General features: G+C 47.6%; 11 protein-coding genes across 11 annotated transcripts; 6 read left to right on the top strand and 5 right to left on the bottom strand.

The window, feature by feature from the left end:
• Positions 1-76: 76 nt before the first annotated feature.
• Positions 77-1,864, top strand: SERLADRAFT_491625 (uncharacterized protein; the record flags this gene model as incomplete). Its single annotated transcript, XM_007319032.1, has 2 exons — positions 77-915; positions 978-1,864. The coding sequence occupies 2 exons, from the start codon at positions 190-192 to the stop codon at positions 1,662-1,664; spliced, it is 1,413 nt and encodes a 470-aa protein (XP_007319094.1).
• A 92-nt stretch (positions 1,865-1,956) lies between these two features.
• SERLADRAFT_491636 (transductin family protein/WD-40 repeat family protein) lies at positions 1,957-3,995 on the top strand (the record flags this gene model as incomplete). Its single annotated transcript, XM_007319034.1, has 7 exons — positions 1,957-2,021; positions 2,071-2,274; positions 2,327-2,445; positions 2,507-2,586; positions 2,638-3,408; positions 3,458-3,709; positions 3,771-3,995. The coding sequence occupies 7 exons, from the start codon at positions 1,993-1,995 to the stop codon at positions 3,993-3,995; spliced, it is 1,680 nt and encodes a 559-aa protein (XP_007319096.1).
• An 83-nt stretch (positions 3,996-4,078) lies between these two features.
• Positions 4,079-5,285, bottom strand: SERLADRAFT_491631 (eukaryotic translation initiation factor 3 subunit J; the record flags this gene model as incomplete). The annotated part of the gene is made up of 5 exons (XM_007319033.1): positions 4,079-4,189; positions 4,250-4,565; positions 4,646-4,919; positions 4,983-5,086; positions 5,145-5,285. 5 exons carry the CDS (start codon positions 5,155-5,157, stop codon positions 4,123-4,125), a joined length of 774 nt encoding a protein of 257 aa, XP_007319095.1.
• A 92-nt stretch (positions 5,286-5,377) lies between these two features.
• SERLADRAFT_467735 (uncharacterized protein) lies at positions 5,378-6,411 on the top strand (the record flags this gene model as incomplete). The annotated part of the gene is made up of 5 exons (XM_007318393.1): positions 5,378-5,420; positions 5,474-5,759; positions 5,823-5,936; positions 5,988-6,039; positions 6,096-6,411. 5 exons carry the CDS (start codon positions 5,407-5,409, stop codon positions 6,257-6,259), a joined length of 630 nt encoding a protein of 209 aa, XP_007318455.1.
• An 18-nt stretch (positions 6,412-6,429) lies between these two features.
• SERLADRAFT_467733 (uncharacterized protein) lies at positions 6,430-7,271 on the top strand (the record flags this gene model as incomplete). The annotated part of the gene is made up of 1 exon (XM_007318392.1): positions 6,430-7,271. The coding sequence occupies one exon, from the start codon at positions 6,444-6,446 to the stop codon at positions 7,017-7,019; it is 576 nt and encodes a 191-aa protein (XP_007318454.1).
• A 235-nt stretch (positions 7,272-7,506) lies between these two features.
• Positions 7,507-10,273, bottom strand: SERLADRAFT_467730 (glycoside hydrolase family 17 protein; the record flags this gene model as incomplete). Its single annotated transcript, XM_007318391.1, has 17 exons — positions 7,507-7,831; positions 7,897-7,922; positions 7,983-8,006; positions 8,061-8,081; positions 8,141-8,171; positions 8,236-8,267; positions 8,317-8,382; positions 8,443-8,592; positions 8,647-8,786; positions 8,842-8,894; positions 8,950-9,125; positions 9,182-9,226; positions 9,282-9,302; positions 9,364-9,386; positions 9,438-9,657; positions 9,711-9,950; positions 10,059-10,273. The coding sequence occupies 17 exons, from the start codon at positions 10,179-10,181 to the stop codon at positions 7,780-7,782; spliced, it is 1,443 nt and encodes a 480-aa protein (XP_007318453.1).
• Positions 10,274-10,667: 394 nt separating this feature from the next.
• On the bottom strand, positions 10,668-12,413 carry SERLADRAFT_438043 (uncharacterized protein; the record flags this gene model as incomplete). The annotated part of the gene is made up of 10 exons (XM_007318390.1): positions 10,668-10,948; positions 11,005-11,325; positions 11,374-11,526; positions 11,578-11,593; positions 11,647-11,679; positions 11,731-11,817; positions 11,871-11,956; positions 12,015-12,037; positions 12,099-12,234; positions 12,311-12,413. 10 exons carry the CDS (start codon positions 12,411-12,413, stop codon positions 10,668-10,670), a joined length of 1,239 nt encoding a protein of 412 aa, XP_007318452.1.
• A 434-nt stretch (positions 12,414-12,847) lies between these two features.
• On the top strand, positions 12,848-15,843 carry SERLADRAFT_449204 (uncharacterized protein; the record flags this gene model as incomplete). The annotated part of the gene is made up of 15 exons (XM_007318389.1): positions 12,848-12,938; positions 13,029-13,125; positions 13,182-13,260; positions 13,317-13,444; positions 13,497-13,514; positions 13,566-13,587; positions 13,638-13,721; positions 13,773-14,046; positions 14,126-14,328; positions 14,383-14,407; positions 14,464-14,706; positions 14,769-14,971; positions 15,028-15,096; positions 15,157-15,484; positions 15,552-15,843. 15 exons carry the CDS (start codon positions 12,885-12,887, stop codon positions 15,633-15,635), a joined length of 1,911 nt encoding a protein of 636 aa, XP_007318451.1.
• Positions 15,796-17,560, bottom strand: SERLADRAFT_438041 (uncharacterized protein; the record flags this gene model as incomplete). The annotated part of the gene is made up of 7 exons (XM_007318388.1): positions 15,796-16,073; positions 16,135-16,240; positions 16,297-16,638; positions 16,691-16,921; positions 16,976-17,092; positions 17,159-17,305; positions 17,360-17,560. The coding sequence occupies 7 exons, from the start codon at positions 17,558-17,560 to the stop codon at positions 15,796-15,798; spliced, it is 1,422 nt and encodes a 473-aa protein (XP_007318450.1).
• A 221-nt stretch (positions 17,561-17,781) lies between these two features.
• On the top strand, positions 17,782-19,767 carry SERLADRAFT_467713 (uncharacterized protein; the record flags this gene model as incomplete). Its single annotated transcript, XM_007318387.1, has 5 exons — positions 17,782-17,927; positions 17,991-18,173; positions 18,241-18,593; positions 18,656-18,776; positions 18,831-19,767. The coding sequence occupies 5 exons, from the start codon at positions 17,918-17,920 to the stop codon at positions 18,899-18,901; spliced, it is 738 nt and encodes a 245-aa protein (XP_007318449.1).
• A 325-nt stretch (positions 19,768-20,092) lies between these two features.
• On the bottom strand, positions 20,093-20,593 carry SERLADRAFT_389646 (uncharacterized protein; the record flags this gene model as incomplete). Its single annotated transcript, XM_007318386.1, has 3 exons — positions 20,093-20,121; positions 20,176-20,303; positions 20,364-20,593. Coding segments are annotated over 2 exons (221 nt in total), but the record flags the coding sequence as incomplete, so codon positions are not given.
• Positions 20,594-21,975: the final 1,382 nt, after the last annotated feature.

Genomic DNA, 21,975 nt, shown 5'->3' with positions numbered 1-21,975 from the left:
GGCACTCTATACTGTAGTCAGAAAGGCGGAGGCGAACTGCAATGTAAGTTGTAGCACTGGTGACTGGTCACGGTAGTACTAGTCACAGTAGTAGAATTTACCAGAGAGCACGTGATCGCCATATTCTACGGAGCATGTGAATCCGCTCCCGAAGCCCTTCTGCTAACTGACCACATTACCGCGAGAGCAATGCCGGCGACAACGTTGACGACAGCGACGACGACAGTCATGTCTCATAAACACGATGGTATATTTCCCCCAGAGGGCAAGGATCTTCCTTCCTCGCCTGAAATCCCTTCCTCTCCACCTTCGAACTCAACAACAGCAACATTGAGTTCGCTCTATAACCGCGCTGCAAAAGCTTTTCTCCACCGGCGTGTCTCTGTCACTTGTTCTTTGATATCATCTGCATTTGCTTTCGTTAAGCCGCCATCACAGAATTCATCGGACTCTCTTTCTTTACAGCGTCGAAAATGGGATATCCTCCGAATTACCCTCGAAACTACCATTTACACTTCTCCTCCATCAACTGCAGAGATGGAAACGTTGCCGGCCTCTTTGCGTGAAACACTACTGTTGTCGTCTCAATCATTCATAACCAACTCACACACCCGCTCCCTGATCTTATTCACTCCAACTTCCATGCAGCCAAATTCTGCATTCCTACCCTTTCAGGTGCTGATCACTCTCGTATCGGCCAGCTTGAAAGTAGACTGTCCCAATCTTGGTCGGGGCATGATAGAAGATTGGTTATCAAAACGTGGTCAATACGAGGACTCACAACCAAGTGACGCCGAAGGCTACGAGAAAATCATCGAACTTTACTGTTTACAGGTTTTACCACGGCTCGATGAGTGGAGTTACGCAACTGAGTTTTTGCAGTATGAAAATGAACTTCCATTAGATGCTAAAAAGGTAAGCATTATCTTGCTAGTACCCCGTATTTTCTAATACTTCTTGTCTTCGGTATTGGCTAGCGCCTGCAATCCACGCTCGCAAACCTCCATTCACAGGAGCTCAAGTCAAAACTGCCACTAGCTACTCCAACCGTGTCTTCATCGCCCTCTCTCCGTCCTCTCTCACCCGTATCATCTACATCATCATCGTCTACCTCTTCTCTATCCACGACTTCGACACGTACAGCCGTACCACGAAAATCTCGTTCAGATCTACGAAGTCTTGGCGCGAAAGACAAGTGGGATTCATCTCGCTCATCAGCCTCCGTAGCCTCCGATAAAACTGTGACAAGGCGGTCTTCTCAGCAGCGACGAGAAGGCAATGGTTCTGGCAGCACGCACCTGAATGGAAATGCTCTGCGAAATCCTTCCATCCCTCGCACGCCACGCGCACCTGTACTAGGACCCCCTATTTCAGCAGGCCAATCTCCCAGCATAATCACGCTGATAAAAGAGTCTATCGGGCCATACTTTGCAAAGAGCAGAGTGACGACCTTCTTTCTTCTATTTTTGCTCCTCCCCCTCGTATCATTAATCTTCAAGCTTCGTCGGAGGCGACTTACTATCCTGGAGCCCCAAACCACTGCAGAGCTAGTCAAACGAAGGTTGGCTAATGCTGGGGACACCTCGATATTGCGCCGTTTTTGGAAAGAAGTTGCTAGTGCGGTAAGCGACACAGTGAGAATGGGCGGTGGTGGTCTTGTTTAAGTGCAGAAGGGGCATGATGAGGAGAGGGTTTTCTATGGATGGGTTTTCAGGTTCAGCACTACATATTCGGATGGTATCCTGGCATCTTGGATCGTATTTTTTTTTGGAGTTGCCCGTACATGGCTTATAATACTCTTGGATATATTTCTCACTTAGAACAGCATCATGATTGAGTTCGAACAGTGGCAGTGACTGTCCTGCAAACCTGCAGAGCTTATATTGAGGCTATTTCCATATATAGGCATAGCAAATTTTTTGCCGTTTTCTCAGTAGCCTGTACTCTCGACTTTACGAGCACGCGTGTGGGCCATAAGATCTGTGAAAGAGGATGAGTGGTCTCATCTCTAGCGTATCTTGGTCAACACTTTCTTTGCTGCTCAAACCACAAATCTGATGTCCTCTATAGGGTCAAACGAGGTGTATCTGCTCGCTATCCAAACAAATATGTTCTCGACGAAAAGGAGCTAGAACGTGTTAGCGCATTGGCGCGTATCGAGCTGGAGGATGCGCGAACAGAGCTCGAGCGCGCTCATGAGGCAGCCAAGTCGATGGGACGTGGTGCAGAAGGCGATGAAGCAGACGATGCAGATGATGAAAATGCGTGGGTAGAGTGAGTGTTCTCCTCTGTCTCGTTGTTCAGCCTCCTCACGCGAACATAATAGCGATGACAATGATGCTATGGATACAGATCAAGATCCTCCGGCGGTGCCAAAGGAGAAAAAGGATGACGATCTATCAGAATACAAACTCGATGAATATGATAACGAGGCAAAAGTATCTGGTACGCGGCATTGGCATTCCCTGCAATTTCTTCTTTTTACAATCGTTTCTCTTTCCTCCAGGTACGGGTCCATTTAGTAACATCAAGGGGCTCACATATTATCGCGATAACGACGAAGATCCCTATATCACATTCAAAGAAGTGAGATATACATCCTTATCTTGGTTCTTTATCTTCTGACTTGTCTTGCAGGAAGAAGACGACGAGCGAGAAGATCTCGAAGTGTTACCCACTGACAATCTCTTGGTAGCCGCAAAAACCGAGGACGAGATATCTCAACTGGAAATCTATGTCTATGATGAATCGCAAGAAAATCTCTACATACACCACGACCTTATGCTTCCCAATTTCCCTCTCTGCCTCGAATGGCTTGACTTCCCACCTGCTTCATCGTCCACACCTTCCGATACATCAACAAAACAGTTTGGCAACTACATTGCCGTGGGTACGATGGACCCTGAGATCGAAATTTGGTCTCTAGACGTTGTCGAAGCTATGTACCCAGACATGGTCCTCGGTCGCCCGGATAAAACCGCCGCTCACATACCAACTCCAGTGGGAACAGGCAAGAAAAAGCGCAAAAAGATGAAGCAGCGTCCCTTATCTGACTTACATCACGTGGACGGTGTTCTTTCGATCTCGTGGAATAAAACGCATCGCAATATGCTGGCATCGGGATCGGCAGACAAAACAGTGAAGCTTTGGGACTTGAGTCGTGGCTCTGCGACCAACAGCGAAGAGGGTTCGGCTGCTGCTAGCGCTATACGAAGCTTTGCCGTACACAAAGATAAAGTCCAGGCTGTTCACTGGAATGAAAAAGAGCCTACTGTGCTATTGTCTGGAAGCTATGATCGTACAGTCAGAACATTTGATTCCAGAGCACCTGATGCTGGTGTCGGTGCTGTCCTCGGTGCTGACGTCGAAGCATTGCGATGGGACCCTTGGGAATCTCATGCATTTTATGTTAGTCCTTACTGCTAGGTATTGATTTATGATACTGACGTGCATGTAGGTGTCGTTGGAAAATGGCCTAGTCCTTAATTTCGACGCTCGGACACTACCATCAAACCTCAATTCTCCCTCGCCATCCCGTTTCACATTATCCGCACATGATGGTGCTGCATCTGCGCTGGACGTGAATCCTCACATTCGCGGGTGTCTTTGCACAGGTGGAGCAGACAAACTGGTCAAAGTGTGGAATGTAGAAGCAGCACCTGATGGGAAGCCCAATGTCAGCATGGTGGCCTCGCGTGACCTTGAAGTCGTAAGTCCCTTGCGCGGCCTGTGTGATACCTTATTCCCTAATACAAACCATATTCTATTAGGGGAAAGTTTTCTCTGCTGTCTTTTCACCTGACGACCCATTAACCGTGGCTGCTGCCGGAACAAGGGGTAAACTGCAAATCTGGGACATTGGTTCCAACTTTGGAGCAAGGAAGACATTCGCATCAAAACTGGCAGAGGCTGGACGCATATTGAAAGAAAAGGAGGGTGGTGGAATCGTTGGTGTTGTTGATGAAGCTGATGATGACAGCGATGGCGAAGACTAAAAGTAATATAGCAATTTCAACTCAGCGTCCTATCATAGTACAGGGGCTGGTAGGAATTTTAAAAGGATTGTTTAACAGATTTGATTATCTAAATGGTAGATGAACACGAGTGAAGTGGTCTGGTATTCTACATGAAGTCATCTGCATTTGTACCAAAGTCATCTAATGCTTCATCATACACACTAGTGTCAAGCCTGTCAGAATCATGTCAGCTCCTGAACACGTTTAGCATCATCATCAGCATTGTTACGCACTTGCCGGTGACCTTAGCAGAACCTAGTGCTGGCTTAATAGTACTCTTTGGCTTCTTCTTGCCGCTAGCCTTCTCCCTCTGCTCTTTCTGCTTCTCGTTGGCAAGTGTAGTAAGCCCACTAGCTGCTTTCCGTACTTCAATATCCTTGAGGGGAGCAGCGAGTTCGCGCACATGATGTTCGACAAAAGACGCGTACAAGGGTTTGTTCTGATGCCGTTGGATAATAAATTCAATGATTTCCCTTGAGAGTTCCTGGAAGTCTTCTTTAGTCCGAGGGTTGACACTGATTAGTGAGTCGAGCTCTTTGGAAGAAGTGCCTAATAGAGATTCAATGGGGACAATACAGCAAACATCTCAGATCATCCACAACTTTCCACGATAAGCATGGATCACCTACCTCCAAGAGCGGCACCGCCCAAGAGTGCACGAGCGTTCTCGAGATCGGCTCTGACTTCACGTTCTTTGTCCAATTTCGCCTTTTCGCGTGGGTCGATAACCTCATCAGAGTCATACTCATCAGAGTCATCTCCTGCCGCCTTTTTAGCAGCTTTGGCAGCCTCTTTCTCGGCGATTTTGGCTTTCAGAGTGCCCTTCTTCTTGATGGGAGCGGCAGAGGTGGTAGTTGAGGGTTTCTCTTCTTCTTCTTCGTCTGAGGACTGTTCCCAGTCACTCTAGTAGCAGGTTGGACGGGTTAGATGATAATTCGCGATCAAGCTAGATCGACATTTACTTACGACAGGGCTATCTTCCTCTTCATCTTCGCCCTCCCACTTCTTTTTTGCGGGTAGTTTGGCTATGTGAGGTGCTGCAGGCGCAGCTGTTTCGCTTTCGGAACCCTCTGATATTTCGGTAAGATATAAGTTGCTCGGAATCACAAAGAAAGAGAGAAGGAATACCCCAGTCAGACATCTTGTAGAGTTAGAGTACAGCTATAGATTTACAAAGGACAGAGCAAGGCTATTCAAGCCTTTTACAGTAAACGAACAACAAGAAAGGTAGCCAAACGATGGTGGTATGGGGTGCAGAGACTGCGATTCTGGACCTTCTCCGAGCCTACTCGCCCACGTGCTCTTCGGAAAACTGTAGACGCGTCTTGAATAAGTTTGAATCTTCCAAACACCATCATAACGTTCAAAGCTTGAACGCTGCGCACCGCCAATGGCAACCACAAGGTACGATTTTTCATGTCACTCAAGCTCATATGACTTCGTTCAACAATCTCAAGTGCTCGTTTGCTTCAGCTCGCCATTCCACTCGTGAAAACACATGGGTTCACCCGAGAAGCCTTATCCCGCTCTGTCCTTTCTCTTCCAACACCTCATGCCCAACCGCTTCCTGATGCTGCTATAACGTCACTTTTTGGACAAGGCGACAATGCGCGCAAGTCATTGATTGATACCTGGTTGGAAGACGCGAGAGAGCAAATGAAGGCCACCCAATCAACCGTGGTGAAAGACGTGTTATGGGCACGGCTGCAACACAATGAGCCGGTCCTAAATTACCTGCCAGACGTGAGTTTTCTATCCTTCAAGTGGTTGTGAACATTTTTACGATACCGTTGTCTCGCACCATAGGCTTTTGCTGTCCTTGCATCATCATCGACCTTTCTTCCACTGGATCCCGAACCTGCCATTACGCATGCTGCTAAAGTCGCAAATGAGGCATGCTGGATTGCTTATCCAACAGAGGTTAGTCTCTATGTTACAATGAATGTAATGCAATCCTAAAGAGCAATGCAGAAGTCATGGCATACTCGTAGAGCATCAATAGCTGCCATCTATCTAGCCTCAGGTAAACACTCTGCTGGAATGCGAGAATCGGATGCATATGCTAAATGTCCTTGATAGAACTACACCAACTCACGTCACCTTCAACGACGTATCAATTTCTGAGCTCGCTCATCGAGACTTCCTCAGCAGCCGAGACGTCACTGACTGAAGCACAGATATTTGGGTCGTATGTTTTCAAAAGCTGGGCTGGGATTGTCAAGAGCACAGGGGTTTTCTTGTGATGTACAGACTGCCATAGCACCGTTCATTCCATATCCACATCCACTCAGCACACATATGTTTCTCTCAGATAAGGGACGCCAAGTGGCTCAATACCTTGGATATGACCTATTTGCGTAAATTCAATGATTCCACTTGCTAATGTGCTACAATCATAAAATAGTCTGGCAGGAGTGTCTTGACCTTATGACGACATTGACGCAACTGGAGTATACCAGAGTGGACGCATGCCCGAGAAGGCCGATGAGCCATCCTGTCTGTACTCTAATAAAGAACTATTTGCTGTATATAACCTCAAGTCTATCAACATCACGATGCGGCCATCTGTTAACCACTCTCACAACCAGAAAACCTGGTCATTTCCCCATAACACCCCTTCGCCATGACCGGCATCTCAGAGACAGACGCCAAATCACTGCGTACACCCTACCCCAGCGACTTCAACTTCACCTGCCAGAACTCCGTCGTGCTCGACCACCCCATTTCCGTGGCGTTCCCTATCATAGCCCATGGGGGGCACCATTTCGAACGACTGACAAGGCTGGGAGACGATTGTACAGATTTCGAGCTGTTTCACCGCGATGGCGTCTCCGCTGCAGATTCGACTCCCCTAGCTCAGTCGCGCGTACGCACCGTCGACCCGGTCGAACCAGGGACGGAGGGCAAGCCACGGCAGTTCTTCCGGCTACAAGAGACGATCAGTCTTCTCTTTGGGGCTATCAAAACGAAGGTAGAGCTGGTGGGGTGTCAAACTTGGGATGAACATGACAAGGCGGCGCTGTATGAAAGTGTCACGGATCAAGGCATTATGGTCTGGAAACTGAGAGAGCTTGAGGAGTTTGAGGAGGATGGCAAGAAAAAGACCAAGGTTACGGAGACTGTCAAAGGCATCTGCCCCTCGTGGATGCGGCTTATTGTTCAAAGAGAAGCTGACAGAGGACACAAGTACGTATAGATGTTCATTGTGTTCCGTCCTCGTGCTGATCAGGATGCTTGGATTAGAAAACATCTCGCAAAATACCACACTTTATTCTAGCGACACTAATAGATAGAGGAAACCTACTATGACTCGCAGTATTGTCGCTCGAATACATGAATATTTGGAAAAATAAAATGCATTGACCGGGAGTCGAACCCGGAGCGCGGCCACCTTGGAATGGGAAGACCGCATGTTACCGCTACACCATCAATGCCATGAACGTACTGGCGTTTGTGATCTCTATAATATGCCAATTGGTGGTACACTATTAGTACTTAGTGTGTGTACTCCTCCCCAAGCACGAAATGCATTCAATCCACATTGTATAATTAACACAAGTCCATAGTCCGAAACACACCTCCATTCTCATATCACAACACAACCGAGAAAGCCGCTATCTACTACTCAACGTACGAGGCAAATGTATATGTAGAGTTGAAATGGTCCGCAAGATATTCAAACTGACAGAGAACGAGAGGCAAGAAAGTGTCGAAAGCAGCTTGGGATATAGTAGAAACCAGATTTTGTTCCATGCGTTTCCACTTAGGTAGAAGTAGTGTTGCAGTTTGGGATGTTTATCGGTTTGAGAGTTTTGCTGTGTTGGAGTGGAGTATCAATCAGTCTCGAGGTGCGGATTTAGAACGCGGAAATAACAATTACTTCGAATTGAACAGACCCCAGTAACCCTGTCAACAGTATTGGTAAGTTAAGTTTGTAAGAACAGAGCAAAGTACGGGATGGTTTACCTCCACGCCGCCGTACTCTGTGGCCTGTGAGAACATGCATTAGCTACGCCTTTTAATTATACCTGTGTTCCCACTTACCTTCCAGGGCTCATCAGAAAACTGCAAAAAAGATGACAGATGAGTAACAATCAATGGCAGTAGAAGTGGAACTGCCTCACTTCGAAAAAGAAGTAGCCAGTACTGTTCGCGTTAGCTGAAACAGACAACGCAATAAATGGTTACCAAATGTATGCCAAAAAAATCTCATAAATAATTACCTGCGCACACAAAAGTATTCAAGAAGATCTAAAGCAGGGTATGAGAAAACGGATAATGCGGTACAGTATAGACGCACCTGAAGATTTCCCGCTGAAGCAATCGAAGGACCATCGTTCGGGTTAGCGTTCAATTCTGAAGTGTCCTATGAATAAAATGAATGATTATCAGACGAGCCACCCCACACATACGGCAGTACACTGACCGTTGGCCAACCGGTTTCGGCGATGTACATCTTCGGGTCATTGGCAAGTAGTGCAGCGGGTTGCACATTTGTGGTATTGAAAAAGTCGGCCGTCCATCCGGCAGCATCTTGGATAGATTGGTTAGCAAACCAGGGGTGTACATTAGACATCTAATAATCGCCGCAATTAGTTGATTTGCCCCATGCCCTGGGGCAGACACGCACTCCATAGTCAACAGCTTCAAGGACTTTGGTATTGAAGTAACTGCCGGCGTCTGAGTTGCCAACGGGAATGGTCTTGCCCAGGTTCAAATCTGCGAGCATCGATCGGGTATCGTTGATCCAAGGGATAAGCATAGCAGCGGCTATGCAATGTATTAGCATTCATCATTGGAGGGCAAAGGCAAAGGTCAATTTTACCTTCATCTCCAGCAGGTCCGTTGGGGTCACTTTGGCCTTGACCGGTGACATAACTAGTAAATAGTAAATATCACACCCTCGACCCAAAAAAAAAAAGTAAGGACTTACTCAAGGACAAACTCGTTACCAACTGTGACACCAGCAACATTGTTGGCACCATAGTTCTGGAGGGCAACCTGAATCTCGCCACGCTGCCTTTCGTATGCCGTGCCGTTGTCAGTGGCTGAGGGGTAATTACCAAGGTATACACTCATGTTTACTTGAGTTTGTTGAATGGCCGAAAGCTTTAGCAAAGAACATTTTAATTTGGAGTGAAGAGAATTGGAACGTTGTGACTTGCCACAAGTGATGACTGGTTGCAGTCAGCGCCGTACAGACGAATTCTCTGGTAAGGGACACATTGAGGTTGTGAAGTTTAATACGAAGACAACGAAACATACTGTAGTGAGTTGTGACATGAGCTACAACAAAAAGACATCTACGTTAAACAAAAGGTGAATTATGTGTTATTAGGCAACACACCTGGATATCTTCAATAACCTCGTCTAGAAAAGTTGGATTTAGCGGTAATCTATTGCTATAAAGTCTACTCCTACCTATAGAATTACCACAGTCGGGTAGCTGTGACCCCAACGGAGTGTACGCGAGACCGTAGAATGACTGTATCAGTGCATTATTCTTCGGGAAGTTATTGGGAGTGTTGGGGTTGGTGCCACTGGGGGCGGAGCTGTTGGAAGAGTGTTTTTTTGAAAGCGTGACGCCAAGAGCGACACCGATGGCAATAAGAGCAGCGAGGCCGATAAGAGAACCGGCGACCTACGACACAGTCAACCTACACCCTCAGCAATGGCCATGGTAACCACACTCACAATCCATTTCGCCCGTCGGCTGCCCTGCGACTGTGGTTGTTTCTCTAGCCACTGGTTATTTGGTGGGGCATCCAGGTTTTCGTAGCTTCTGGCGGCAGCGGTTGGCATGGCGGAATAGTTAGCTTGGTTTGCTTGTAGGAATGGTGCCGAAACAGGTGCGGTTTGTCCAGCGGTCTGAGAAACGTCGTTTGTGGAATCGAATGGAGAATGAGCGTGGATGCCTGACAGGCGATGGGGAGGCTGCGCAGCAGATGAGGGTGTTATAAACGAGGATTGGAGTGGTGGAGTGGGTGAAAAATGGGTACTAGTGAGTGACTATTTATAATAGAACATAGAGTAAATTCTTACGGGTATACCAGATTCGTCGTAATAATCCTGCAAATCTGGGTTTGATCCCGCGTTTGGAATGTCACGGTATGGCGTCGATACCGGCTGCATGTTATATGGACCTCCTGTGTTCGAGTATGCCATTGCAGTGACTTTTTAGACTGAACCGAGTTTGAGGAGGTGTATTATAAGAGGGACTGCGGATTGGATGCGACGTTAGTGCCGTGAATAGGATCGCCAGGTGTGGGACATAACGAGGGCTCAATTAGCCACCTGGGTTATTCTTGTCTGGGGTGCAACCTAACTATAGCAAGTACTCATTATTATTAGTACTTTGCAACCTTATATTAATATTCTGTTGGAACTGTTCATCAGGCGCACGGCACGACAGCAAGCCGCACTTATCAGCAGTGATTATAGCCATACAGTAGTAGCCTACATGTTACTCAAGACGAGTCCTTCACCTAAATCATATACATAAAAAATTAACACGCAAGCAGACCACTATGAGATCAGCGTCTGAGCTTTAGCTGCAATACCATGAAAGAGTGAGTAAATCGAAATTGGATCCCGTGGTGAAAGGTTACATAGAACCCGAGGTATAATATTATAAAAGGTCAACTGTCCAGCTTACCCAACGGCATGGCTGCCGACTGGTGTAGGGGTCTCTGCACCTCCTCGCTTGCCTTGCGCTGATGTTCTCTTCTGTTTCCTGAGGACCCTTGCCCGACGTCTTTCTTCATCGGTATTTGTTCCGCTGTGTTCCCTCGAAACTCTGTTGGATGGCATCGTCCGACTTCGAGTGACAGAAACAGCGCCACTGAATGACAGGCTTTCTGGCCTGGAGGGTGCTTCCGCAACAGGAGATAGGTCGGGAGCATCCGGAGGTGGCTCCACCCTATCAGTGGAATCTGTTGTTGGTGTATTAGATTAGTCTCATCGAGTTCATGATATATAAAAGACTCACCATGGTGCTCCAGCGTAGTTCGTCGTCGAGTGATCCTTTTTTTTTCTCTTCCTACAAGCTTCCACTCTCCCCCGACTTGAGAATGTTCGTCGTCAGAACTTGGAACTACCATGAGTTCCGATTCCTCCTCTGTCGGTGCACGCGAACGTGGAGTTTTCCAAGAACTCGCTTCTGACTTTGGAGGCGGGGGGATATCGAGCAAAAACCAGTCCTGTTGCGCAATCAAGAATTCCAGAACCTCCTGGCTTAGCTGGTGCTCCTTTGGCGATAACTCGTGATTAGGATGAGATATAAGTCCAGGTCGAAAAATGACCGCCAGATCTATAACGTGTGAGCAAGCAATCTAAGACTTAGATCATAGTTACTTACTCGTAGCAGTCATGAGGTTCTTGTCTGATTTTCGGGCGAAGACCGATAACAGATCAAGGACATACAACAAAAGATACTGATTGGCACGCGGCATGCTTTGTATTAGCCGTTTGTACGTTGAAATAACTTCATCTTGATTAGAAGACTTCTTCGCTGTATACAATTGTCAGGAATGAACAATATGATGAAGGCATTTGCGCTGACATAAAGCATCGCGGAACTGTACGCAGTGGCTCAATCGTATTGCAAGTATGATGTACGGGAAAGACTTACGTCATGATACATGCCGTGTGGAATTACAGGCTCCTAAGAACAGATGTTGGTTCGATGAGATCGAAGAATAACTAGCGTACTGACGGGCATTTGCGTCAGATATCTTCGAAAGACGCTGGCGACATCATGAGTTGTATATTGTTCATTCTTCCAGTCCATTGATTTTCCATACTGTTCAGCGATGTCACTAACATATAGAGAACGGCAAAAATATGCAAACATACTCTGGGTGGCGCCTCGAAAGCTGCTTGCAGATCTCGCATACGTTTTGTAGATCCATTGACACGGAATGTTCCTTCTATTTCGGTAGCTGGGATGTTTGCAAGAAGGATGAGCAACACGTTCGTAAAGTAGCCCAGCATACAAACCATTCTCTTTCAGGTACAGGCCACTGGAAAAAGGGCAACGTAAACATCCACGTATCGTGATTTTACGAGACCCACTCCACATACCACTTAGCGACGACGACGGGGATATAACCCCACACATACAGTTCACCATTAGCGTTCGCGGTTGATATCTGAACGCTCGCGTATTTCAAGCTTTCTCTGAGTGGTTTACCAAACACGGGGTGTTCTTCTTGTCCCGCTGATTGGAAATTGGCAAGTTAGCACGCGACTTGGGGGCGTCTCAGCAGGACATGAATAGAGCACGAAGCACACACCTTTGGCAGGGTCTGTGTCCTTCTTGAACTTCTGAGCTGAAGTAAACTGAGACCACCACTTGAGGAGACTTGCTTTTGTGGGGGGTGGGCTGTCGGATGGCATGGAGGGGGCTGATGGGGGTTTGTCGCTAGGAATAGATAATGAAGGTCGTGGAGATTCTCTTGACAGAATCCCAAAGGGATATTTGCGTCGACGGGAGGCCAGCACGGGCCACGATGGGGATGAACGGGTAGCAGTATTAGAGCGCTGTAGGGAATATACGTTCTGGTCGAGGACAAGACCCGTTCATGACGCGCGCCGCAAGGCCTCTCCAGAATAGCACAGCCACAAATCCTCTATGTGTGGCAGTGCCGCATGATTATGCAGTGTACACCCACTGAAAGACATTATACTACATTATATATCTCTTATCCTCATCGCCATTCCCCACCATGTCCTCTGTATGCTCTTACCATTTTCACAGTATAGTAACCAGTCAATATCGGATGCAATCTGGCTGATACCGCAACTTTCACATGTTCACATTCATTACCCGGTCCACATCTCTGACAGCAACCACGACATCAAGAAATAATGTCGCTCAACCTGGCATTCACAAAGATCTTGGGAATGCTCAAGTTACTCCAGGTGCAGGGTCCACACTCTCGTGGACGCGTTTTGGCTCGTGCTGCGGGCCTCGCAGCTTTGATCGTTATTCTCCGGCGTTTGCTCGCAAAGGAGCCAAAGCTCATCAGAGACTTCAGAAAAGTAGCCCGTAAGGTCGATCCCCATGGCCTCGAGTTCGATGAATACGATGTCATCATTGTCGGGGGAGGTGCGCGTGCAAGCAATATACATCCACACTAAAATCATTGAACGTCTCGACATCAGGTACTTCAGGATGTGTCCTGGCTTCGCGCTTGACGGAGGATCCATCCATACGCGTTCTACTCATAGAAGCTGGTGGAAGGTGCGGTCCCTTGCTTTTGTACGCTGCGAAACCAGCAACCTGACTTTTCTGTTTAGTGGCAAGGCACTTGTCGAAAGCCGGACTCCATCTGGCTATGGTAGGCTACTCCGTAGCGGAGTAGACTATAACCTCTACACTGAGCCCCAGGTACATGCTGGCAACAAAAAGAAATTCTGGCCACGAGGTATGAATGGCAGTTCATTCTTTGAGACATGCTCACGTGGGGTCCTTTATAGCAAGACTTCTGGGTGGATGTGAGTGGCCTTTTTCTTTGTCATTCAAGGTTTTTATAACGTTACCCTTAGGCTCTTCAATCAATGCACAGATGTTAGATCTGTTTATATCACTCCTACCTATATCTGATTAGTAGCACACAGGGCCCAGTATGGTTCCCCTTCAGATTTCAATGAATGGTCGCAAATTACGGGCGACGATTCATGGTCATGGGAGAACTTTAGTCGGTACGCATACAGCTGTCATTAAAGCTAACCATCCCTCATATTGCACCACAGCTACTTCAGAAAGTTTGAGAAGTATACTCCGGACCCGCGTTTCCCCCATGTCGATCCATCTTTACGTGGCACTGACGGACCTGTACAAGTTGGATATTTCGCGCACATCTGGAAAGGCAGCGAGCTATTCATTCAGTCTAGCATTCAAGCTGGTATACCCTTCAGCCCGGATTTTACAACTACTGCTGGCACGAAAGGAACCAACAAAGTAATGTCCTATTTCTGCTCAGTAGCAAGCACACGGCTAACCCAATCTATGGATGATAAAAGATTAGTACGTTAACCATCCTATTTTTTCGCTCTGTGTCTCTAAATACTCGAATCAAGTGACATATGTTAACAGCCGCGGTGAGCGGGTCTCCATGGAGTCTGCTTACCTCACGGACAAGGTACTCGAGAGACCCAACCTGAAGGTGGTCACACATGCTCGCGTCACCAAGATCTTGTTCGAGAGAGTCGAAGGCCAACTTCGGGCTGTGGGTGTCGAGTTTGCAAAATCCAGGTTCGACAATGGACCACGTTTTCACTGTCGCGCGCGCAAAGAAGTTATCGTATCGTAAGTATATCCACTGAGTGTCTGACTTAGTAGTAACACCCTCCTTTTATGTAGTGGTGGAGCTGTCCACACGCCCCAGGTAGAGTTGTTTTCTTATTCTAATCATAACGTATATTTCTCATGTCCTGCCAAAAGATTTTAATGTTGTCTGGAGTGGGACCTGCCGACCATCTCAAAGACATCCATGTGCCTTTAGTGTGTGACCATCCAAATATAGGCAACAACCTCCTCGATCACCCTGTATTCAATTTCCGGTTGCAAGAGAAGGCCGGCATCAGCCTGAATTTCCTCGGATTGCATAATCCACTCAGCATTTCCCGGTTTTTGGCTCACTTTGTACAGTACCAGATCACCGGAAAGGGGCCTCTGTCAACCAATGTAAGACCAGAGCCTCCCGTGTTTGCCGATTGCTTAAAATGATGCGTTTATGATGATATCAGATCGGTGAGGCCGTCGCGTTCTTCCGCACAGATGACCCTGTGTTATTCCCGCCCAATGAATACCCCAAAAACATTGAGGACAGCAACTCGGGACCTGACAGCCCTGACATTGAATTGGTATTCACCCCAGTGGCTTCCGTCAACCATAACGAAGTTTTTGAGCCACACCTCCACGCTTTCTCTGTCTTGGTCGCTCTGCTCAGGTGAGTCTTTCCGGACACTCTTTTAATAAAGACTCTGTTAACGTATGTTTGTTAAGACCGACAAGTGTTGGCACTCTCAGACTAAAGTCTTCGAACCCCTGGGAGGATCCTCTCATTGATCCGAAGTAAGGGGCTTTGCACCTATATTTACTCTCTTCGCCCAACTCACTTCGTCTATTTATTAGCTATTTGGAAACTGAGCATGACGTCAACGCTCTCATGCGGGGTATCCGCGCTGGCTTAAAGATCTGCCATACCGCACCACTTGCATCTATTGTGGACACGGATAGCAAAAACCCGAAGTTTGACCATCACCTCATGAACGTCTCCGATGACGAGCTTCGGGAGCTTGTGAGAGAGCGCGTCGAGACCATTTATCACCCCGTAGGCAGCTGCCGCATGGCTCCTTATGACCGAGGAGGTGTGGTTGATTCTCAGCTTCGAGTATATGGCATCAATAATTTGAGGGTCTGTGATGCCTCCATCTTCCCGAAGTTGGTGTCTGGTCACACGGTAAGTGTTGTTGGAAATTGCAGCAAGGTTAAAGATAGCTTATGATGACTGCATCGACTTTAATTAGGCGGGCGCGTGTATTGCTGCTGCAGAGAAACTTGCAGATGTCATCAAGTACGAATATTCCGGAGCTCAGCAGACTGTTGTATGAGTGCTATCAGCTGTAAATCAGGTAACTTATCCGAATGGAAGAAAGCAGTATGATCTTCGTTATCTAAAATGTACTCTATTATCCAAGCCGTGAACACAATATGTCAATGGAAATATTATTTAAGGATGGTGTACGATTTATGTACGGGGCTCTACTATAGTCATGTAGTAGTTGTAGTTGTGTTATTTTGTGACTCCTCGTTGACGTCTATAAATGGCCACACTCCTTCGTTACTTTTCTCTCCCTCCATCTTGTTTGTGATGCCTAAAAATTGGTATTGACTCCCCATTCCTAGAGGATCGATTAGCCTCTTTGCCGCTTGTTCGATGGTTTCTCGCCGTTCGGGGCTTTTCGCTGCTCGCACCAGTGCATCAATTCGAAGTTGCATACCGAGTCGTGCGAGGAACGTAGATTGTGGGATAGGACCATGTGTAGTGACTGTATAACAATCCATCAATATCCTGCACACTACCGAGGAAAGCACCCAACATAAACATACCAATGTCACTCATGGTATCTTTCAGGAAAGCAAAGTCAACATTAGCGGTGATGTCGCACTCTCCCGGCCGATGAAATATGTCGACGATTTTATGATTTTTGAAAGCCTAAGGGTGGATATTCACATTGTAACGCAAACGAGGAGAACGCGGATATCACTCACTCGAAGCGAATCTCCAAAGACATTATCCTTGCCATAGTCTATGATCAGCGCAGACCCACCCTCCTGGATCATTTCACCGATTTGACGCGCAGTTTTCATCGTGACGGCAGATACCTCTATTCTGGCACCAATAGGAAGTGCGTTGAACCTCGGAGAGGCAAAGCCAAGAAGTGTAGATATGGCTGTTGGAGTAGGAGAGAGTACGCGTTTCCAGCGAGCAGAAAGTGAGGTCATAGAAGGCTGGTTGATGAGAAGAGGAGAAGGGTTCGTTTTCACTGAGAACCTGTCAACAGGGCTTTGCGCGATGTCAATGAGAACTTCATGCCACCCTTGTTGCGTTTTCTAGACAATATCAGTATTTCAACATCAAAAGTGAAAATCGTGCACTATTTACCTCGAGAACGTGCACGGGAAGCGCATCGAAAAACTCATGTGCTACGAGCATGGTGTACTCTCCTGTGCCCTGAGGGATGTCAACGGCAGAGTCATGCCAGAAAATTTCCCATCCGTTGCTCTGACAAACGCGGCGGAGCTTCTGCTCTTGTAGAGTGCGCATAGACTGACTAGTCTCGACGAGATGCACGCTTTTTAGCTTCTGCCGCAGATTAGGAAATTGGCTGACAACCTGGTTATGCTGGTGAGTGAGTTATGCCAAAGGAGAAGAGCTGCGGACACGTACCCTCAGAATATCATCCATCAAAGTTCCTCTTCCAGGACCTAGTTCCACAAGTCGGAAGTTTTGCTCCTTCGCTCGAGCATCACTCATCCACCGTTCCAGCAACCAAATTGCTGTTAACTGATTTTAATTGCACTGGAATGTTCGTTACCTCTAATAACTCATCTAATTAGAGAGGATACGTACCTCGCCAAAAACCTGACTGATCTCTGGGCTGGTGATGAAGTCACCTCTTGCACCAAAAACCGCATTCTCATTGCGCATATAATACCCATGTGTGGGATGGGATAGACATAGTTGCATGTATGTTGAGAAGGATATTGGGCCTGTAGCCTTGTTACCACTTGGTGAACAAGTTGAAGGAATTCACAAGTGACGGAAACCGACCTTCACGCTGTCTGTCATAATTTTTTCTACTTCTGTCAGAGAACCCAAGCCAACTTCGGAGTACCGGCGCCTAGAATTAACGTGGTTGTTTCCTCCCAAGCCCGCCAGGGAGTCTCTGCAGCTGGTAAGCCGGGAACACGAAGGCCATCCTTTGAGCCATCCTCGCCGAGATACAGCAGTTCCAACTTGAAGAGCATACATGTTGCGGGGTAACCTTTTATTGCCTTTGGCTTGTTCTGTTCAACGAAATATTATGCTGTGTTGTTACGACTCACCACGCGAGCCCGTACGTCGAGACTCGGAATGAGAAGAAGAAAGCAAGGTCACGGCTACGAAAGCGGGACCGGATAGATGACCAAACCTGACTGGAACTGGCGGTTATTTTTTTTGTATATCTTCAGTCCGCGGCAGGCTCAGAACTTGTTATCGCACCCTTCATTCGCAGAAACATTTTCTGCAACCGTCTTAGCATCTGTACTGTACTGTACATTACTTTATCTTCTCATCTCAAGTTACATCAAAGCAAACCCAAGCGTAAAAAGATCATCCCCAATAGTCATGGCTACACGTACGTTCACGTTTCTTATCAGCTCAACTTTTTTCAAAGAAAAAAACTAACCCATTACATCAGGTATACAATTCGAAAACAGCAGCGATATCGGTGTATTCGCAAAACTCACCAACACATACTGCCTAGCTGCCATACAGGGCAGCACCAACTTTTACTCCGCTTTTGAAAGCGAGCTGGGTGATGTTATCCCCATCATCCATACATCCATCGGCGGAACCCGTATAATAGGACGATTGACGGCTGGTGGGTGCAGGGATCCTTGATGCATCGGAGTTGACATGGTCTGATTATGACTTCTTACTCGGCGCAGGCAACCGACACGGTCTCCTCGTACCATCTACAACCACCGATCAAGAGCTACAGCATCTGCGCAATGCTTTGCCCGATGCCGTCGCGATCCAACGTGTCGAAGAACGTCTTTCAGCCCTCGGAAATGTCATTGCCTGCAACGACTACGTCGCCCTCGTCCACCCCGATGTCGACCGCGAGACCGAAGAGATCATCGCAGATGTACTAAAAGTAGAAGTTTTCCGCCAGACGGTCGCTGATAATGTCCTCGTGGGCAGTTATAGCGCGATCACGAATCAAGGAGGACTAGTCCATCCTAAAACAAGTATTCAGGACCAGGATGAGCTGAGTAGCTTGTTGCAAATTCCACTAGTTGTAGGTTTTCAAGTTCATCGTTGAATCTTCTGTTCCCTTTCTGATATGACTACCACAAATAGGCTGGAACTGTGAATCGTGGTTCAGATGTTATTGGCGCGGGTCTAGTGGTAAATGACTGGTGTGCATTTACAGGCCTGGAAACAACAGCAACGGAAATAAGTGTCATCGAAGCTACCTTCAGTGAGTCCACTGTTTATTAATTGAATCGCCTCCTCTAACGCTTATGATTATCAGAGCTGCAAGGACAAGAATCCACAGCAGTCATTGGAGAGATGCGCGATTCCCTTATCGACAACTGGGCATAACCACAGACCACCCTTATATCCTAATTCTCAAGCTGATACCTCCGTCTCCATCCACCAAATTCAACCTTCATTATCAGAGAGCAACCTCTATCCATCTTGGGCTGGCGACGCACACACTTGTATCCCTACATTGCTGGACTAGATTCGCATCTAATAAAGCATGACAAAAATGACATTGCAGCAGTCGTACACTTCATTGCGCTAAAAATACACATTTTATCCCATTAATGTTAAGGTAAAAAAAGACCACGTCGCATCACAGCCTAAACATGCAGCACACCTGTCGGTTATGCTACACAAACTTCAAGGCTTTGGTTTAGTTCTAAATTTGGAGTGAAAGAATCAACCATCTTTTCCAGTAAACGATTGAGATCATGTTCGTCAGTTTTCGTACCGCCTGATGAGCTAGAATTGGTGTCGTTGGTATCGTTGGCGTCATGGACTCGTCGTGTCTCCGACGACGAAGTGTCCCCCTCACTGAAGCTGCTTTCTTCCGCTGTAACGTCTCCATCGACATTCTCCCTTCTTGACTCCAGTTCTCGCTCCTCCTCCTCGTCTTCTTCTGTGATAACATCTTTTGCTCCTGAGCCACCGACAAAAGTTTCCTCCGAATCAAATGCCTGTTTTTCGTTGTGTTCTATAATTTCGGATAGGATGCTCTGCTCCAGGCTTTCAATTCCACAAAAGCTAGCTCCCCTTCGTGCCCGCTTCTTCTCTCTAAGCCTTGCTAAACTTTTGCGCCTCTCCTCCATCCACGCTTCTTCGTCATCTTCGGACATCAGTTGCAGAGACCGCCCAGTGGTCCCGACCCATTCCTCGCAACGCGCTAACACATCAATATTTGCAGCAGCAAGGACATCCACTATTGACGTATGCCCCTTCGTCGTAGGCATGCGATGAGCAAACGTACATGTCATCCTGGTTGGCAATGTACAAGGGTCAGCGATTCAGCTCAACAGTCAACATACGAAATGCATACCCAGGTCCCAACACAAACTCCCCTCCTAGTTGTCCTATGTCACCTCCCTTCTCCCAAACAGGCATCCCAACTCGTAGTGCATTCATCATCACCATAGTCAATCCACGTACGTGTCCGTGCCGCACATACCCGCCTCGCCGTGGCCCAGACCCGGATCCCAGTGCCCGTAATGTCATTCCAAGGGCTTTATAAACGCGCAGCGATGGGTCAGTATAGACGGCGAATGGGCAGTGGAAAATCCCTGCTCATCAACATCATGAGTAAGACTTCCCGAGTAGGTGTGTGAGAAACGTACGACGGTAAGATTTGATCATGTTGTATGAACCATTGCTGACGATGACAAGCTGTACACCTGCCTGTCTGAGCGCCTTCGGGTCCACGTTCTCTGAAATAGAGGTCATATAGTCCTGACAAAGATGGCACCTTTGACATGCATCAAAATCAATCACTAGTTCGTCAAAGGAAATGATAATGGTAAATTACCAGAAATGCCTGATAAATATCACTACTGTCTTTTGGTCCTTGTATATATCACCGAAAGGCACGCGCAAGCCATTCTCAGCGATGACGAAACAAGACGCAGCATCAGCAAGTTGCTTTGCGCTAGGCATAGCATTTTCATCAAAAGCTGCCGGCTGTGTTTGTGTTTTGTTAGGGCGTGCGAGATCACTACCAGGTGATCGTGCTGACGGTACGTTCGCTCGTGGTTGGGGGTAAGTGAAAGCTTTTCGTGGCATCAAAGCTGTTGGGGCTGAGATGTGAGGTGTCGAGGTTGAATGAGAACAAGAGGATTCCGGCTCGCTGACGTATCCGAGCTCAACGTCACTGAGAGGTTCAATAAACATGCCTGGAGACATGCATGTGTCTAGGGAAGGGTAAATTGCTGAAAATATGGCAGATGACTTTCGTCGAGGTCGGAAGGTGTTCTCCACAGGAAAATCCCTCGTTCTGGAGACTCGACCAGCTGGTGGTAAGTCTGAAGGTGTGCACAGGGGTGTAGACGGAAAGGACAGTTGAGAAGGCTTCCTCAGCCTAGTATTGATATTCTCTGTAGAGCTCTGGGCAAGGTTCAAACGGCTCCTTGATGGAAGAAGGCGAGAAAATTTGAGTGCTTTGGTGCGAGGCTTGGAAGGGTCTTGTAGAAGATCAGGAAGGTGTGAATGTGATGAACCAGGATATACCGATACGTTGAAAGCCTGTCCAGGGAGAGAGGACTGCCTCACAAACTGGATGTTGTTGTTTCGGATGGCATTACTTGTATCGGGTTGTAAATAGCCTCCGGGCGAGCGCCCAGCGAATTGACAGTTTGAACTGGCTAGCACATAAGCTTGCAAGTTCTGGTGTCCGTAGGGCGAGGGCTTTGGCGAAGGAGCCGAGAAATCAGCTTCTCTTCGCGAAACGGCCGATTGCGATCGCCTTCTCTGGTGAATTGGGTTCTGAGCCTGCAAAGGATGCAATTGTGAACATGGCCGCCGGGGTGCATGCTCCGCATTCGGTGTCTTCGGGAAATCTTTACATCCCGCTGCGAACTCGTACTTCTTCTCAGAAGAAGCCGGCGCACTACCTGCGTGCTGTTCGGTGAAAGGGTTGGGAGGATATGGCCCGCCCCCCGTGTATGGAAGCGACGGCAGGTCAGAAGTAGACAGGAAAGCTAGTGTGCTCGATGTGCGACTGCGAAGCACCGATAGAGGAGCGAATGGATCATGGGGATCGGGCTCAGGATAACGCGCGTCTGATTCGAGATTTGGCGGGGGTTTACGTCTGATGCGAGGCTGAGATGTGACAGCAGGTACTAGCTCGATGGTTGCACTTTGTACACCGGTCATAACTTAAGAACGAATGGGACTCTCAGAGACACGAGAGGGGGAAGAAAGAGAGACTGGGGGAACCGAAGACTCGTCAAAGGAAGTACAAGGCATATGAAGGACCATTCTCGTGGCTTGGGTGAGGATACACAATTGCAACCCTGCATTGGGCACGCCTTAGGCAACTGTTTTACTGCATGCCCATCGTGACTTGCCACAGAGGGTATCGATGCCGTAGTCGCCGCATTATCGTTGTATAATTGGTGTCAACCAACACGGATATCACCTTA

The sequence above is a fragment of the Serpula lacrymans genome, assembly GCF_000218685.1.
Source record: "Serpula lacrymans var. lacrymans S7.9 unplaced genomic scaffold SERLAscaffold_7, whole genome shotgun sequence".
NCBI lineage: Eukaryota > Fungi > Basidiomycota > Agaricomycetes > Boletales > Serpulaceae > Serpula > Serpula lacrymans.
The sequence above is the reverse complement of the archived record's forward strand: the minus strand, read 5'-3'. Positions and strand labels throughout refer to the sequence as shown.